The sequence below is a fragment of the Centruroides sculpturatus genome, unplaced genomic scaffold (assembly GCF_000671375.1).
Source record: "Centruroides sculpturatus isolate CEXI.00-Female unplaced genomic scaffold, Cexi_2.0 scaffold53, whole genome shotgun sequence".
NCBI lineage: Eukaryota > Metazoa > Arthropoda > Arachnida > Scorpiones > Buthidae > Centruroides > Centruroides sculpturatus.
Genome location: NW_019384350.1, coordinates 396970 through 415178, shown reverse-complemented (window position 1 = coordinate 415178; position 18209 = coordinate 396970). Strand labels below are relative to the sequence as shown.

The 18209-nt window shown below is 32.2% G+C and overlaps 2 protein-coding genes across 2 annotated transcripts; both read right to left on the bottom strand.

Annotated features, from left to right (window-relative positions):
- Positions 1 to 27: 27 nt before the first annotated feature.
- LOC111637591 lies at positions 28 to 12196 on the bottom strand. Its single transcript, XM_023383113.1, has 7 exons — positions 11995 to 12196; positions 8977 to 9104; positions 8178 to 8319; positions 7975 to 8096; positions 7799 to 7909; positions 2624 to 2821; positions 28 to 1527 (listed from the first exon to the last, which is right to left on the bottom strand). The coding sequence occupies exons 1-7, from the start codon at positions 12110 to 12112 to the stop codon at positions 1411 to 1413; spliced, it is 936 nt and encodes a 311-aa protein (XP_023238881.1). The 5' UTR covers positions 12113 to 12196; the 3' UTR covers positions 28 to 1410.
- A 1293-nt stretch (positions 12197 to 13489) lies between these two features.
- On the bottom strand, positions 13490 to 17994 carry LOC111637389. Its single transcript, XM_023382865.1, has 3 exons — positions 17974 to 17994; positions 16295 to 16546; positions 13490 to 13977 (listed from the first exon to the last, which is right to left on the bottom strand). The coding sequence occupies exons 1-3, from the start codon at positions 17992 to 17994 to the stop codon at positions 13708 to 13710; spliced, it is 543 nt and encodes a 180-aa protein (XP_023238633.1). The 3' UTR covers positions 13490 to 13707.
- Between the last annotated feature and the right edge of the window lie 215 nt (positions 17995 to 18209).

Here is an 18209-nt window from a genome sequence, read left to right as displayed (position 1 = left end):
ATTATATTAAATATAAAATTAATAATATATTTTAGATATATTATTAATTGGAATATATGTAAGACATAAAATGAAATGCAAAGACAGTGTACTGCTTAGTTTAATCATTTTTGGTGAATATTCAAGCAATAATTTTGGCATTTTGTCTTTATCCATAATATTCCGATGATGCAGAATCAAACCTTTTTCCTTACCATAAGTACCTCTGTATACAATGTTTTCCATAGTTGAATCGCCCATCAGTTGCAATAAAAAAAAACTCTCCCCTTGTTTTTCTGCTTCAACATATCAAAACAGAAGAAGTTACTAAATCTTTCTTTTCCATGTTTTAACTTTTAGCTATGTTTGTGAAAAAAATGAACCTATTAATAGGCTAAATTAGTGGCCCATTAATGGGTATATTTTCCCCACAGACATTATTAAATCAAAGCTTCAAAGCTAACTCAATTTCACTTTTTCTAGTTCAATTTCTCCCACAAATTATTCTTTTTTCCTTGCTGGCATTTCATAATATCTTGGGGTTTCCTTATACCGCAACTTTCAGTGTATACAGTAAAAGCAAATTTTATTAATAATACAGGGTGTTCCACTTGAAAGTACCCAATTTTAATTTGCCATATAAAATGGTTTAAGATACATAAATGCAAAAAAAGTGGCATCTAGTGGAAAACACATCAAGTTTTATAGTTTTTTTTTCATATGACACATCATGGTATGGTATGCCCGATAGCATGGCCCCCACAACCTCTTAATCCAACCACTTATCTTTCATGTAAGCCCACAAGAAGAAATCTATGGTTTATGTAACTTTGGTCAGACCTTCAGGAGTGCATCATTGCAGCCATGCAATGATGCACTCCTGGCAGGCAATTTCTTGCTATGTACACTGCTGCATGTCCTAGCATCTTGATGTTGTCACTGACTGCTGGAGCACACAGACATGGTGATTTTTTTTTTCAATGAAATTTGGTAAGTTTTTCTCTCATTTAAAATCTTTGGAAAGCTTATATCTTTAATCATTAATTTTTTTATAGTGAAATCAAATTGGGGTACTTCTAAGCAGTACACACTTTTTTAAACATTGACAATCATGTTTTTGATTATTATTTGACAATTATCTAATGAATATTCTTATTTTTTTCAACTCTGATGGAAAGATCAAACAATGAGAGTGGATAATAAAAGAACAAAGACTAGAATTTCTTCTTCATTGTCCCCTCCCCAAACTTATTTTGTCAAAACTCATTTTTCTGGGAAAAGTGCACACAGTATTTTCATTTAACTAGAATTTTTCTTATTTTGGTGTGATTCTTATTTGCATAATTTAAAAATAACTTTAATTTTATCAAAATTTATCTTCTTTAAATTATAAAATATTATAAATTTAAAACAAAATGCTGGTAATATCACTTATATTACTTCATACACACAAATTTCTGATAATTCATCATGCTCTTGTAAAGACATTGCCACAATAGGATCTGTTATTGGAAATTTTCGAACCCAAGTCTTCAGATCAATATTGGTCTGAAAAATTGAATACAAATAAATACTTATATATATATATATAGGTTTTAGTTAAGTTGACAATTTAAATTTAAGTTAACTAGTAATTGATAAAAAGCTAGATTTCAGCTTGGTTTATTGACCTTCAGTATCCTGCTACTTTGTGTTAACTAATCAATCTAGTTTTACTAAGAATTAGCAATTAACTTATATGACCAGTCAATTTTGCTCATTATGGGAGACCTAACTCACAATAAGGCTTACTAACATGGGTAAGGATACATTTATGCAGACACGAATAGAGGGGGGAAATCAAAAGGAAACTTTTAGGATCAGAATTCAACTCGTGATGCAGTTTATGTATAAGAGGGGAATGGTTGCACTAGTTTCCGTCGTGTCAAAAGTTCAACTTGTTGAACTTTTTCTCTCCTCTTGAGTTTGCGCATGCACAGTAATTCAGCAGCCTTACTTTCATGCAAGGACAAGAATAGTAATGATGGAGCACACAAATCTGTCAAATATGAAGAAAATGGTCTAAGTAGCTGCCAAAACACAGGGAGGTCATGAATATTTTTCTTTAAACAAAACTACTTTATTATTTCATTGTAAAATTCATTGGACTTTTCCTTCCTATTTTTGCATGAATGCAACTAGAGGAAAAAAAACAGTACTCCTGTCGGCATATGACATTTTTTGTTGTCCTGTTTGTCTCTCTCCTCTTGTATTTCTTACATCTGCATAAACGTAAGTGTTGAAAATGATGGCCAATCCATATTATCTGATGTAAATTATAAAGATACAGATTACATTCAAATTCAGAACCCACAGTATAAAGGGTGAAACTTTATCACACAGCCATTTGCCAGTGTAACCAGATACTGAAGATTCTACTTTATGTAGTGCTTAAACAAATGATTTATTTTATCACATATCCTCTTTATATGGTATATTTAAATTAGAATAAAATAAGATTATTTTGTACTTTCAATACAATATCTTAATACTAGTAAAAATTTAATTATACAGTACTACTAAGAATTACACTTTAAAAATTGTAACTTTATAAAACAGCATTAATAATAATTACATATATTTTAATAAAAGTAATTATAAATACCTTCAAAATGCTTAAAGTAGACTCTAAACTGGGTATGGTAATCAGTCGAGTTTTAGGTTTAGTTATATTTTTTTTCAAAAATTCCCATGCCTTTATCTGTTGATCTTCTGTTTGAAAAAATTCAAACACGTTATTTAATATAATAATATCTGCAGATTTAACTGCTTCAGGTTGATTGCAGATATCATCACAGATTACCTGAAAAAATTGAAAGTTAGATTAAGGCTTGTTTATTTTGATTTAAATCCATGACTTGGCAACTTTTTAAATCATTAATTAACATTTTAGATAAAATTTTTAATGTAAACTCAAACTAAAGAAACTTATTAAAACACAAATTAAGTTTTTTATTGCATATTCTGATGAAACAGTGCCGTCTTTTATCTGTTTTTACTGTCACAACTAGGTGCATAGACAGACACTGGGCATTTCTGACATCAATCTTTATTCGGGAATATCTTGTTGGCTGAGACACATTTCGGGCGTAAGCCCCTCTTCTATCATTTTAAAAAATAATCTTTTTAATAGATTATTATATTAATAAACAAAAACCAGAATGAAACTTATAAAATAGTTTTTAAGAAAATTGACAAGGATTGAAAGCATCTTTTTTCACAAATGATTTGGGTGGGACTTTGATAGTATAATCAGATGAGGAAGAATAGAGTAGCTTATTTTAGTCATTTTGACCCAGATATGGAACTATTCCTCAATATTTGACCATCTGTAAAAATTTAATGCTCTAATTTAGATGGTCCATTATACCAGCATCTTTACTTTGCAATCATTCAGGCATCTGTCAATATTTTCATGTTTTGTTTCTTTATATAAAATGAAAAAATTATCTATTATATCTGAAATTAACGAATAGATTCATAAGATTAAAGTTTCTTCTTTAAGATAAGAATATTTATGTGTACAGCATTAACAAATTACTGAATGTATGACATGATCAAAAAGTTACCACATCTTGTCATTTTCACATCAGAGCATGTTTTGGCAGACCATTCAACATTCCTTTTTCTGGTTCAATATCTAGGAAACAAACTTGCTTGTTCTTTTTAAGCATGATCTTTACAGGTGATTGAATGACTGCTCTGTATGACAATGATTTCTTCTGCAACTTCTCTGATTGTTATCCTCCAATCTTCAGAAATTAAATTCTTAACTTTCTCAATAGTGTTGGGTGGTCTCATCATTTTTGGAGTCATCTATGGCTGCAATACAGCCATATTTAAACCTCTTGTACCATTCAAATAATATTGTTAAATTTTATTGAAGCTTCTCCAAAAGCTTTTTTTAGATCATCAAGAAGTCTTCACTGCCAATTTCTCCAAATGGAAGCAAAACTTCAATCATATGTGATATTTGTGTACAGTACATCTTCCATTGAAAACTTGATGAAATGTTAATGTTAAATGCTCCCAATCAAATTTTCTACAAATATACACACTGTATGCAATTGTTTTTGCACATACAGTAAAAATCAAATTTGTCTGCTTTTTAATTTTTCTACTCTAAAAATAAGAACAGAAAAATTAAAAAGGTGGTTTTAAAGCCAATTCAGGAACTTATTATTATTATTATTATTAAGTGTGTGTGTTGTGTGAATTTCATATAACAACTCCGTCAATTTTTGTCCAATCCAGATAAAATGGATATAACAAAACTTTAATGTTCTGACAAAGTATAGGCTACTTATTTTGCCGAAATAATAGATATAGAATAAATCGATAATTAATTTATTCGATTTTGGATCAGTGATCGCACTTATGTTGCGGTGACATCAATGACCTCATTTAGTTCATGCTTGATGACAGAATTTCCCTTAATTTGGCAAATGGCATATTTTAAAAACTTACTTCATTAAATTTAAAAACTTTAAATAAAGGATTATTATAAAACAACTTTTTACAGCAACTGCATGTCATTCTATTATCCAATTAAGAGTAACGATCTAATGAGCCTGTTGTTTAAAAATGTATTATCATGCATTAAGTATGTTTCAATGGGCAGTATAAGCTACTTAATTTGTGGTAACACTAGCTACTCTCTTGAAATTTGCACTCTTCTCAATTCTTCAATCTCTACTTTCTCACAGTCCAGAAATATGCTTCTCACTCTCTGTCCATGCTGGAAAGTAATGGCACAATAATCAGCGATATACAGGGTATTGCTGATTTATTGGGTGAAACATTTTCTGCTTCATCCAGCAATATCACGTATTCAAGGAATTTTCAAGCTTATAAAGCCCAAAGAGAAAAACAGTGTTTAAACTTTTACTCCTTATCTAATGAGGAATATAATGTGCCATTCACTAGAATTGAATTACATACAGCAATCTCTCGCTCGGGGAATAGTGCTGTAGGCCCGGATAAAATCCACTACAGCATGATTAAAAATCTGTCAAACAATTTCTAATCTCTTGCATCTGTTTAACAGAATATGGACAGAACATACTTTTCCTGACTTTTGGAGGCTATCTATCATTATTCCCATTCCCAAACCTGGTAAAGATCACAAGAATCCCTCTAATTACAGACCAATTTCTCTGACAAGTTGTCTCTGTAAACTTTTCGAGAGAATGGTAAACAGGCGTCTAATGTATATCTTAGAGAAAAAGGAATACTTTTCACCACATCAGAGTGGTTTCCGTAGGAACAGAAGTACCACTGATAACCTGGTAAACCTTGAAACATCTATACGCGAAGCGTTTGTTTGAAGACAGCACTTAGTGTCTGTGTTTTTTGACATAGAGAAGGCCTATGATCGCTGTTGGCGATACGGGATACTTCGTGATCTACACCAATTTGGATTGCAGGGTAATTTGCCAATTTTTATAAAAAACTTTTTACAGAATCGAAGATTCCAAGTTAGGATGGGCAACACTTTATCTAGGCTCTTCACACAAGAAGAAGGTGTTCCTCAAGGTTCTATTTTGAGTGTGACTCTGTTTCTAATTAAAATTAACAGCATAGCTAACTGTCTCCCTCCCAGTGTGAAACACTCTTTGTATGTGGATGACTTTCAGATCTCCTGTCAGTCTAGTAATATGAATTTCATTGAGAGACAACTTCAAACTTCCCTAAATCACATATATAATTGGTCCAAGACCAATGGGTTTACATTTAATGCAGCGAAGACATCGTGCATCCACTTCTGCCGAAGGCGTGGTTTGCACCTGGATCCAGAAATTCACCTAAATGGCGATAAAATTCCAATGGTGAATGAGGCTAAGTTTTTGGGTGTTTATTTTGACCCAAAACTGACATTTTTGCCACACTTGCGCAACCTGAAGAGTAGATGTTTAAAATCTCTAAACCTTTTAAAGGTACTATGCTGCTCATCCTGGGGAGCAGACAAAGTTTCTATGCTCAGGATTTATAGGGCCCTTGTCCGCTCTAAGCTGGACTACGGTTGCATTGTTTATGGCTCTGCGCGAGAATCTACTCTTCGGATGCTGGATCCAATTCACCATCAAGCACTACGTTTGTGCACTGGTGCTTTTCGAACTTCTCCTGTACAAAGCTTGTATGTGGATGCTTATGAGCCTCCACTATCTATCAGGAGAGAACAGTTGTCTCTATTTTACTATATAAAACAGAAATCTCACACTAAACCTTCAGTTGATTGTACAGTATTAGATACTCAGCTGAAAAGGTTATTTGAAGCTCGCCCAAGCAGTGTCCCTTCATTCGCCGTAAGAATGGAGAATGTGAGTAGCACAATTGATCTAAACACAGGCAACATTTCACAGCTAGAGGTCTGTAGTATATCACCTTGGTCAACTCCTTTGATAAGTGTTGATTTTAGCTTAAAGCAATTTCCTAAGGAATCCACACCAGACTACATCTACAGACAGCACTTTGCAGAAATTCAACACCGTGACAGGAATTTAATTCCTATTTATACAGATGGATCTAAATCTGATGATTACGTTGGCTCAGCCTTTGTCTGCCAGGATGAAATCGTGGCAGAACAAATTGCATTGAATTCTTCCATCTTTTCTGCAGAGTTGCATGCTATTTATCTAGCTTTAAAGTATATAAATAGGAAAGGTCATCGTTCCTGTGTTATTTACACTGACTCAGTTAGTGCACTTCAGGCTTTGATTTCATGTGAACCTAGTTCTCACTCTATAGTGATTAAAATTCGTAAGCTCTTTTGCCATCTTACTGCGAGTAATTTCTTTGTAAAATTTTGTTGGGTCCCAGGCCATGTAGGTATAAAAGGGAATGAAGAAGCTGACGCAGCTGCAAAGTCAGCTACTCCTTCACAGCATATAATGCGTATTGAAGGAGGCGATTTGAAGCTAGTAGTTAAAAAACGACTAGCAGAGAGATGGCAAAACGTGTGGAATGCACAAGTCCACAATAAACTACATGAGATCAAGCCAAATATAGAAAATTGGACACACAATAAACAGTATGACAGGAGATCTGAAGTAATTCTTACTCGTTTGAGAATTGGGCATACTCGGTTGACTCATCAATACCTTTTGAAAGGTGAAGACCAGCCAGTATGCGAGCATTGCAACTGCTTTCTAAGTGTAAAACACATGCTTTGCAACTGCACAGCTTTTTATCAAAGTCATAGACAGCATTTTGGAAATGCAAGTCTGAGAGAGATTTTGGGCCAGAGGCCAAATCTTGACAAATTATTGAACTTTTTGAAAGTGAATAACATTTATAGACATATTTAATTATTTATCTAGGTTATGTTTATATATATACCTTGTTGATTATTTATTTATTTATTTATTCATTTATGTATATATCTTGTTATTATTTATATGTATATTGTTATATGTGGTTTTGTTATTGATTTTGTTATTTATTAGTTTATTTATTTATATTGAACATCTTATATATATATATATATATATATTTATTTATTTATTTATATATACCATTTGCTATGGCGCAGCTTGGCCTGTATGGCCCTTGCGCCAATAAACTCTAACAAACCAACCAACCAACCTCACAGTCCAGAGTCCTTCATGCTTAGTGGGGGAATTTCTAGTAACTTCATAAGATCAGTAGATAAATTCAGATATTTTTTGATAGCATAAACCAACCTTTATCCTGTTTATTTTCTGTCAACTTACAAATACTCATTTATTGGATTTTGGAATAATTAAATTTTTTTAAAACTGAATTTATTAAAAATACTCACTTCAATTCTGTCTTCCATTTTATGTTTTTGAATAATCTGACGTTGAATCTTGCAGAGATCCTCGTTTAACTCTATGCCAACTATTTTTGGAATTCTTGTGTATAAATATGCCTAGAAAGTTTTTAAATATTTATATCACATGACACACAAATTTAAAAATATAAAATAATACTTACTCCATACAACATAGCACCAAGTCTTGAACCAACATCCAAGATGCACTGGGCATCTGAGAAGGGAACAAGATTATTAAAAATGAATTCAATTCTTCTTCTGGATGCAGAATGGGATATAAAAGCTGGATAAATAAATAATTAAAGTTTAATTTTTAAATTATAATATGCCTTTTCTTTTAGATTTGATAAAGTAAACTGCATACTTAAAGGAGCTATTTCACGTGAACGACAGTTCTTGCAATAGTTTCTAGTTAGTTTATTCTCTTTTTCCAAATCATCAAGTTCATAATTTTCATATAAAAATGCATCAACGTGTTCAGTAAACTGTGGATCACAGTCAGCATTCTGTTAAAAAAAAATTTATATATATTACTAAAACTTTCACTTACTGTGATTCAATTTAAATTTTAGAACATCGTTTTGTGTTCTTATAATGATCATAGGAATTTGTTCTTTGTAAAAGAACAAATCAGGATTTAAAGATCATATTATTGATAATATTTTCAATTTGACAATGAATTAGAATAGAATAAGAACATATTTTATAATTATTTTTAAAAAAGCAAGTTTTGATTTATATATAAAATATATATCTTTAATCTTAACTAAATTCATATGCTTTATCCTATGTCTATATTTAAATATATAAGATAGAAATATTTGTAGAAAATAATTCTTTAACAATACTATACACTTCTGCAGATATGGACATCCTTATTTGAAGTCCAATTTTAATACCATCCACTCATGATCACACACACACCTACACTAATACCCAATCAGGTGCCATTTCAACCTTTTGAATGTTTACATAATCTAAAGATTGCTCAAAGCAAATCAAAAATGTTTGTTTTTCATTAAATTTACATTTTTGAAACTAGAGTTTTGGTTTCTGCTGAGTATTTCTTTAATGACTCACTATTTAATTAAGGTGAAATGAATCAGACTTCCATAAATCAATAGTTAAATTGAATAATTTTTACATTTTTAAATAATACTTACCTCTCCTTTCTTTGGTTGAATTACTTTTTCTGATGGTAATATTGCATTGAAAGGCACTAGACTTTTAATATCTTCTGCAATATCACGAAGCTGCATATAAGCAATAGCTGGTCCTTCACCACGGCAGTCTATGGACATAAAAAAATAGAAAATTTATTATTATTCTAACAATAAAAAATTCTCAAAAGATAGATTACAATAAGACAAAAATGATAAATATTTTCTTATAATTTATTTCATAAGATTATTTCTGAGATGTTGTATTGTAAAATAATTATACTAATTTATTAAATTTTTATAGAAATTTTGAAACTAAAGATCGTAAATTTTTGTTTTCCCCCAAACACCTATCTGTAATTGACAGATTTTTTTAAAATAACTGTTCATTTTCAAAGTTACACCTGTTTATATTACAAAAATAAGTATAGTTATAACTGTTACACAATACCTAATGTAAAAAGAAAGTTTTATTTAAAGTAGATAATTATATAGATAACAGTATTTGTTATCCTTCTATTAATATACCAATGAAACAGAATATAGATTATTTGTTGAAAATTTATACTAATGTTTCTTTAAAATATTTTGAAATTTAAATTTATAATAATCATCTCTATTCTATTTTATTGATATTTAACCTAAAAATTCCCTGATCTTATTAGAGAGGTTGAGGCGCACGTTTTAAACGTGTAAACATGTACGTGTGACGTTCGGCGCCGCTTTCCCGTAAGCCTAAAAGTTTGACAATGGTGTTTGGAATGTCGAGCGAAACACCACCGACTATCCAAACACCATTGTCAAACTTTTAGGCTTACGGGAAAGCGGCGCCGAACGTCACACGTACACGTTTACACGTTTAAAACATGCGCCTCAACCTCTCTATTGATAGGTATCACACATACCAAATAATATTTTTATGATAAAAAAGAATGCTAACAAGATGAAAAATATCAATCAATCAAGCACAAAAACTAGTGAAAAACAATTTATCAAAGAAACAGAATATCATATTTCATAAGCTGTGATAAACTTAATGATTTTCTAGGTCGGGTGGGTAACCCTTCACAAGTCTAGCAAACGTGGGCCTCCGACAGCTGTTTTCTGGTATGAAACCCAGGTATCACATTAAAAAGTAGATACCCATCATCTTCAGAGTTGTATATTTTAACTTAATAGAATAAACTTTTATTTTGGAAACCACTAAAAAAAGGATTTATAGGCAAATAAACAAATTTGTTCTGTCCTTCCAATCTGACGTTCACCAAAAGGTTAAGAACCACTCCATTTTTAATGGTTTCCAAAATATGTGAGTATATCTGGAAAATATTGCTGATTTTAGCTTTAAAATAAACTTTATTGAATAGATCTATACCAAATATAAAATGTAATAAAGAAACAAATAAGAAAATGAAACAAACAGCCTATTTCCAAGACATCACTGTGATATACTGATTAACAAGCAGAATTGGCAAATTAGTGAAAAATCTGTTAATTCTAGCTTCTCTGTAGCATCATCTTGCCACTAGATCAAATAATAAACTCCAAAAATTTTGGTTGGCATATGAAAACATTTTGTATCAGATTTGTCACAGGCCCATCCAAGCTCTAGGTTTTATAAATTGTGTTACAGTAAACCGGTTTGTTAATGAATTTTTAGAAATGAACAAAACAAATGAATATTTCAGATAATTAATTTTTATAAAATGATTACTTAAATTATAAACAATGATTTGATTAAAATTTTACTTATTTATGGTTTGAAAACTGAAAATTTTTATAAATTATTTTGTTATACAGGATACTCCCACATAAAACGGACCATGCTCGCTGATTGAATAAATTATTACAATCTTCATATTGGAAAAATATGGCCAATTGGAACAAAACAAAATTAGGAAAAACTGAAAAAAATAGTCTTATTCAAAAAAACATTATGGAAACTTTTATAACTAATGATTTGTTGCTTACGGCAGGTCAGTTTCATGGGGATGCCCATATATAAATTTATTGTTATTAAATATTTTAAACCATTTTTGTTTTCATACAAACTATGTTTACCTGTGTGGGCTGGACAACTTGGTCCACTAACCCTTAAGCTTAGTTCACATCGAGCGCAATTTGCTGGCAAAAGCGAAAAACAGAGCAAATAATCCGTCAAACGAGTTATGTTTGACTGGTTATTTTTTGCTTTCACTAGCAAATTGCACTCTGTGTGAACTAAGCTTTAGACTTAACATTGTGAACTTTAACCTTGTACATCTTCGGTCGCAGGTCAAATTTTAAAATGCCATTTGTGTCACAACCTAGACCAAGAAGAATTATAATGTGCACAAAAATGATTTAAAATCGATTAAGCAATTTCATAGAAGTTAACTGTCACATGAACATCAAAGTCATTTCGTTAAATCAAGTGGAGCAAGGCGGATCACTGCCTTGTTCCACTCGATCATATGAAATTATTGTACAATATATATTGTATTTTACTATAATAAAATACAAAATAATAAAACAAAGANATCTGAGTGGGAATGGAATTTTTCTCATATAGCTTACATATGGTGTTCTAAAAGATTGTCTTTCATTTCTCATTCTGTTTACTTAACATGCAGTATGTGTGTAAAGAAAAAAAATCAAGTATTAAATAAATTGACATCTTTAAGATTAATGCTAATGGTGTGTGCAATTTCTTGATAATTCAATTTAATCTAGCCAACACCTAGATTGATATTAAATTCTTGTATTCTCTTTATAAAGAATTTCATCATGATTATGTGATTTTCTTACTAAAAATAATAAATTTGTGCTACAAAAACAAATTTTAAACTATAAAATTATATTAATTTTCAAAAAATTCTCTTAAAACGTTATATTTATTATCTACAAAATTTATTTGACTTTTTCAAAGTGGATATTTAATATATTATCAACAAACTGGAACGTATTTACTCTTACAAAGCCAATGTGTTCAACGTAACTTACATTAGAGATAGCGCAAACAACACGTGACTATGACTTTACCTTGTATAAACCATCTTCTGTTGATGTAATTTAAGAAATCTGCGACGTGATATTCATCTACGCCCTCTAAAAACTTATCGAAGGCGTCCTGAGCCTGTTCTAAATTCATTTTTGACATAACTTCGCGTAACGATGGCAATTTCGTACACACACAACCTACAAGCACAAGCTCCTACCGGCAATAACAATTGTGGCCTGCTTTTACAGTATTACGAAATATATACTCGCGCCTCTAGCGTAGAAATATGGTACTAATGGGAGTGTACCTGCTACGGAAAAAATACACAAAAAAAAGGTAGAATTGTGCGTAAATTGCTTACTTCTCGTTGATTGTCCTTCTTTTAAATCGACATAGCTTTCTCCCGCTTTATATTCCCTTCGAATTTAAAAAATAAACAAAAAGTACACGAAGAACTAAGGGGAAAAAACTGGGTACAAAAGCTGAGCTTAAGTTGCGATCATTTTCAATTATGATTTCAGAACTTTTATTATTAATTATTCATTTATTTTTATTTTTGAAAAGACAAATAAAGCGTAATTTCTATCAGAAACTAATTTATTGGCAATAAATATTTTATAAGGAACAAGGAGAAAAAGAGGCATTTAACAGTCTTTCCTATCTTCTATATTCCTATGGGATGTACTGTACAGTACAAAAAGGTATTTTGTGAATGGTTAGTTTACAGGTTATAAAACGTAAGATGGAAAAAGAATAAAAATATAAAAAGTTTAGATTATAAAGAATATAAGTCGCACAGAGTGAGCAGTGGTGCGTTATCCAATGGGAAAAAAGGGCAATCGCCTGGGGTCCCCGCCAGCAGGAGTCCCCAAACAAATCTTTGATAATAAAATATTTACTCTAAAAAATTTCCCCGAAAAAAATGCCTGGAAGTCAAACTGTACATGGTGGCCTCTTAATTCAAATTTGCCTGGGACCTAAGCTATAACGCGCTACTGAAAGTGAGTACGAAGGACACGGATCCTTTACGATATGGTTTCCTTCAAATCCATACTTAACATATGACAATTCGTTTTAAGATATTATGAAAGAAAAATTCTTCAACTCATCGTTTTTTTCACTTGCTGTAACATGGTGCTACGACAGTTACAACTGAAGATCAAAAACAACTATTAAGATAGTTTGTTTTTTTTTAATATTTAAACAAATTTCAGTTTTAAAAATGCTTACTTTTAAACTTGATATTTTCGGAATTTTCAGCTTAGAAGAGTATAAAAAATATTAATAATTTTGTATAACGCCCGGCGTCTATTAATTACGTTTACAATTTAAGGGGGAAGAAGGTGGAGGCATTCTCTAAATGGACTTTTTTTTAGTGGTGTTAGTGACATGAATTCGTTCTTATAAACAGAACCGAGGAGAGCTGGGGACTTTTTCCTACGCACGAAGAAAACTTAGGAGCCCATAGTGGTAAGTTATTACTCTCTATAAATTAATGCTATTTTTACTGATAAAAAATGAAATCTTTAAGTGCATTTTATTAATAAAGAAGCATTCTACATATTTCATCTGTTTTTTTTAAAAAATGGCAAAAGGGGACCACTCTACTCCGAGCCCCATACAAGTGCTGGATGGCCATGCTTATAGGCCCATTTATTAGTCATATGAATAAATTATCAGTAAGAAAATATTTGCATAACTTTTCAAAGTAGTTTATTCAATATTATTAACATAGTTTATATTTTATTGTTTTATTAAGTTTCTTCATCTTCAGTTCCAGTAAACGCTGGAATAACTTCTTCCTTAACTACTTTCCATACTCGTGAAGGATATTCTTCGACTGTATCCTGAGATGACGTTTTTAATTCTCCCGGAGGATCTTTTTTTATTCGGTTTAAGCTCGTGTCGATTTTACTTTCTACCGAAATTCTTCGTGAAGAGCTGTTCTTTGCTTCGGGCAACAAACCTCTTGTCGTTTCACATTGCAACGGATGAGTATTATAATCGTACGTAAATTGAAATTTCTGAAGAGGGAGAAAGATCTAATATGAAATCCATAAAAATATATTTTTTGCGTATTATATAGTAAATTAAATCTGTTTAATTTTAATTTACTACAAATAAAATACTGAAAAATAAAATAGGATTAATAATAATAGTCTTGAAAGTAAGATTACTTACAAGTTATGTACATGGGCATACGCAGAAAATTTTTCAAGGGAGTAAAGCTTGGAGACAAATCATTACATTAATAAATTTTTATTTAATTATTTAATTTTTGGAGGTTTTTCCACAAGTATAGTAGTAGTAGTAGACAAGTATATAGAATACAGTATTACATCAAAGAGTCCCATGACCACCGTGATACAATGAGGTTATGTATCTCAATCACTCTTACGATTGTAGTGTGTAGAGTTTTTTACTCGATCCCAGGAGGGGACACTTGTCCCCTCCTGGGATCGAGTAAAAAACTCTACACACTACAATCGTAAGAGTGATTGAGATACATAACCTCATTGTATCACGGTGGTCATGGGACTCTTTGATGTAATACTGTATTCTATATACTTGTCTACTACTACTACTATACTTGTGGAAAAACCTCCAAAAATTAAATAATTAAATAAAAATTTATTAATGTAATGATTTGTCTCCAAGCTTTACTCCCTTGAAAAATTTTCTGCGTATGCCCATGTACATAACTTGTAAGTAATCTTACTTTCAAGACTATTATTATTAATCCTATTTTATTTTTCAGTATTTTATTTGTAGTAAATTAAAATTAAACAGATTTAATTTACTATATAATACGCAAAAAATATATTTTTATGGATTTCATATTAGATCTTTCTCCCTCTTCAGAAATTTCAATTTACGTACGATTATAATACTCATCCGTTGCAATGTGAAACGACAAGAGGTTTGTTGCCCGAAGCAAAGAACAGCTCTTCACGAAGAATTTCGGTAGAAAGTAAAATCGACACGAGCTTAAACCGAATAAAAAAAGATCCTCCGGGAGAATTAAAAACGTCATCTCAGGATACAGTCGAAGAATATCCTTCACGAGTATGGAAAGTAGTTAAGGAAGAAGTTATTCCAGCNGTGTGTAGAGTTTTTTACTCGATCCCAGGAGGGGACACTTGTCCCCTCCTGGGATCGAGTAAAAAACTCTACAATCGAGTAAAAGTGGATCAAGTGTCCCGTTTGCCCCTTCTGTGTACACTCATACTTAGATATACAGTACCGTAATCTGTGGTCTTATCAGTATGTACTGTTTGTTAGTTTGTTAAGTTATGGCAACGCAACACTTGGGCGATTTGCCTAGGGGGCATGCCTTCCGGGAGGTCTTTTTAAGGGAAACTGGCCCCTATTTAGGCGTTACAGACGTGGAGAAAACCCGGAAAACTCCACGTGGCCGAACCCACTACCACGTGTTCCAGTCCCAGTGTTCAGGGTACGAAGACCGCTTGGCCACTGGTGGGCCGGTATGTACTGTACATCACACACAGGAAGACAAACTATAGCAGAATCTATCTTTCTAAACCTTTTTAAAATAATTTGTAAAATTTTAAGTGGAAAATAGCTTATACCACTCGAGTTTTAGCTATGTTTCTGTGGCATAAGAAGGATATACCAAGAAGACTCCAAATTATTATTTTTTATATCTTCAAGTTACATTTTTAAGAACTGTTTTAAAAAGTTTTAATTTTAAAAATAATGAAAATATATATATATTGCAAATATTTGCAGTTATTCTAATGTAACATTGTTATAATGTTAAATTAATTAGATGTGCTTACAGACGAAAAATTATAAAGAACTTATTGTTCTGAAAAAGAGGACGTTACTGCAGCGTTTGGATAGCTATTTTAAAATTTTTTTTTAGTGCTCTTTTCGCTCTATGGGCATTAAGAAGGTCAAATACTTTAATATCGTGGGTTTAATGCAGAGTGATCAGATCTGGGCCTGTCAAAAAATTCCAAACATTTTTTACGAACCACGTCTCCACCATCCGGCCTTACCGAATCCATGACAGATATGCAAAAATTTATTAGTGTCTACGGGGCGAAGAGTTAAAATAACCAAGAGTTTTGGGGTATTCATTTTTCTGTGGGATATTGTAACTTCACAAATAAGACGAAGTGCGCTTTTTCAGATCCTTTTTTTTTGGACAAAAATCGCGGCTTATATGCTGTAAAATACGTTACCTGTATTATAGTATTTGAATGCAGTATTAAAAATTAATAAATGAATCCGTAATTTATATTTGAATTGCTGCAGGCTTGTAAATATTTCTACATATTTTTAAAATAAATTAATTTTTTAACAAAGAATATTTACTGTCATATCTATCTTCAAAGAGTGATCCGAATCCAAGTGGAGAGGAGTATCAACTTCAAATCTTTCCTCCTTTTCCTTTTCCATCTGTTTATCCAGTTCAATAAAAGTATAACAACTTTTTAATATTTTGGCTAAAAAGTCGATAGGATTCGGCGGTCTTTTGACGCATAATTCGGCTAATGCAATAGCTAAATATGATCCAATTTCCTTTTTGAGGTAAATCACATTCTCCGATTCTTCTTTGGGATTCATCTGTAATAAAATACTTAAATATAATTTTAAGTTCATAAAAAGTATTAATTATGGCAATTAAATTGAAATAAAAGACATATATTAAGTTCTTAAGTTCAACAAAAATTTTTTATTAACAACATCCATGGGCGTTGACTCTAAGAGATCGTAATCCGTTCGGTTCCCGAAAATATTTTAAATGGTGCCGGCCTCCAAAGTTTTAGTATAAAAGTTACTTTTATCCATGACAACATCTATATTCGCAACCAAGGATTATAATATCTTGGTACACCTACCAGTGGCCGAATGGATAAAACCACTGAACACTGGTAATTGGTCGTGGAGTGTGCGTCTCACCAACGGGCTGGTCACGTGTTTTCCGGGTTTTCTTCACGTTTGTAACACCTAAATGGGGGCCAGTTTCCTGTAGAAAGTCCTCTCGGGAGACAACCCTCTCGGCAGATCGCCCACGAGTCGCGTTGTGTAGCCTTCTATCCACAGTTTGGGAAAATTTTCATGGTTATACATGTAATGCTTGTTTTATGATTTCTAAGATTTAAGATGGTGGGCCTGTAAATAACTAAAGTTTTTTAAAAATGGATTGACTTACAGTGTAAATACTCTAAGTAAATTGTTTTTTTTTTCACTCATGTTCATCTAGCCTAGTTTGTTAAGTTACGGCAACGCAACACTTGGGCGATCTGCCTTCCGGGAGGTCTTTTTAAGGGAAACTGGCCCCTATTTAGGTGTTACAGACGTGGAGAAAACTCGGAAAACTCCAAGTGGCCGAACCCACGACCGAACTCCCAGTGTTCAGGATACGAAGACCGCTTGGCCACTGGTGGGCACTCATCTAGCCTAGTTAATAAGCGTTCATGTGTTTAAAATTAAACGAATGATAATCGGTTAATACTGACTCTAATTCTTGGTTATGACATACGAGAGTTTTTTAACTCTTTCCCAACCCTGTGGGCACTAAGAGAATCCACGGGGCAGAGTCTTTTCCAGCAAACCCATTATGGGTTCTGCAAGCCCAAAATGGGGCGGCCGGATGGCAAGGGACGGGGCCCGATATATCCGGACGGACGGCCGGATGGCCGAGCGGTCAAGGTGGCAGCCTACCGCTCTAGGGAACCCGGGTTCAAATCCGAACGAATCGATAAATCTCCAGGAGTTTTCGGGGGTGGTCCGTCCGGATATGTCATGCCCCGTCCCTCACCACCCGGCCGCCCCATTGTGGGTCTGTCTGAACCCATAAACGGACTTGCTAAAAAAAAAAGGCCTTCTTAGTGCCCACAAAGCAGAGAGTTTAAAATATATATATATATATCAGGACGGACTCTCCCGAAAAATGGGGTTTTTTAACGACTAAATTCAATCTTTTAATATTATTTTATGAAATTCACTTACAATATAACTGTTTGCAATTACATAATGTAATGACATACCTTATTTTTATTTTTCGGCATTTTCAAAATTCGAATTCAAATAAATTTAAATGCATATAATAAAGAAAAAAAATATTTATATTTTTAAATGAAAAAAATGCCATATAATATTAATTATATTGTTATCAAATTGTTTATCGAAGCAATTAAATTATTATTATTATTATTGGATTTGTTTAAAATGTTTAATTTATTTAAAAATCTCTTAATTTCGATTAGAACCGCTAGAGGTCTCA

Excerpts from the sequence above, each read along its gene's own strand:
- LOC111637591 (XM_023383113.1), bottom strand. The coding sequence starts at position 12,112 with ATGTCAAAAATGAATTTAGAACAGGCTCAGGACGCCTTCGATAAGTTT. Across the intron at positions 9,105-11,994 it reads CAGAAGATGGTTTATACAAG|ACTGCCGTGGTGAAGGACCA; the intron begins GTAAAGTCATAG and ends TTATGTCCATAG. Across the intron at positions 7,910-7,974 it reads TTGGTGCTATGTTGTATGGA|GCATATTTATACACAAGAAT; the intron begins GTAAGTATTATT and ends AAAACTTTCTAG.
- LOC111637389 (XM_023382865.1), bottom strand. The coding sequence starts at position 17,994 with ATGCCGAAAAATAAAAATAAG. Across the intron at positions 16,547-17,973 it reads TGCCGAAAAATAAAAATAAG|ATGAATCCCAAAGAAGAATC; the intron begins GTATGTCATTAC and ends ATTTTATTACAG. Across the intron at positions 13,978-16,294 it reads CTTTGAAGATAGATATGACA|AAATTTCAATTTACGTACGA; the intron begins GTAAATATTCTT and ends CTCCCTCTTCAG.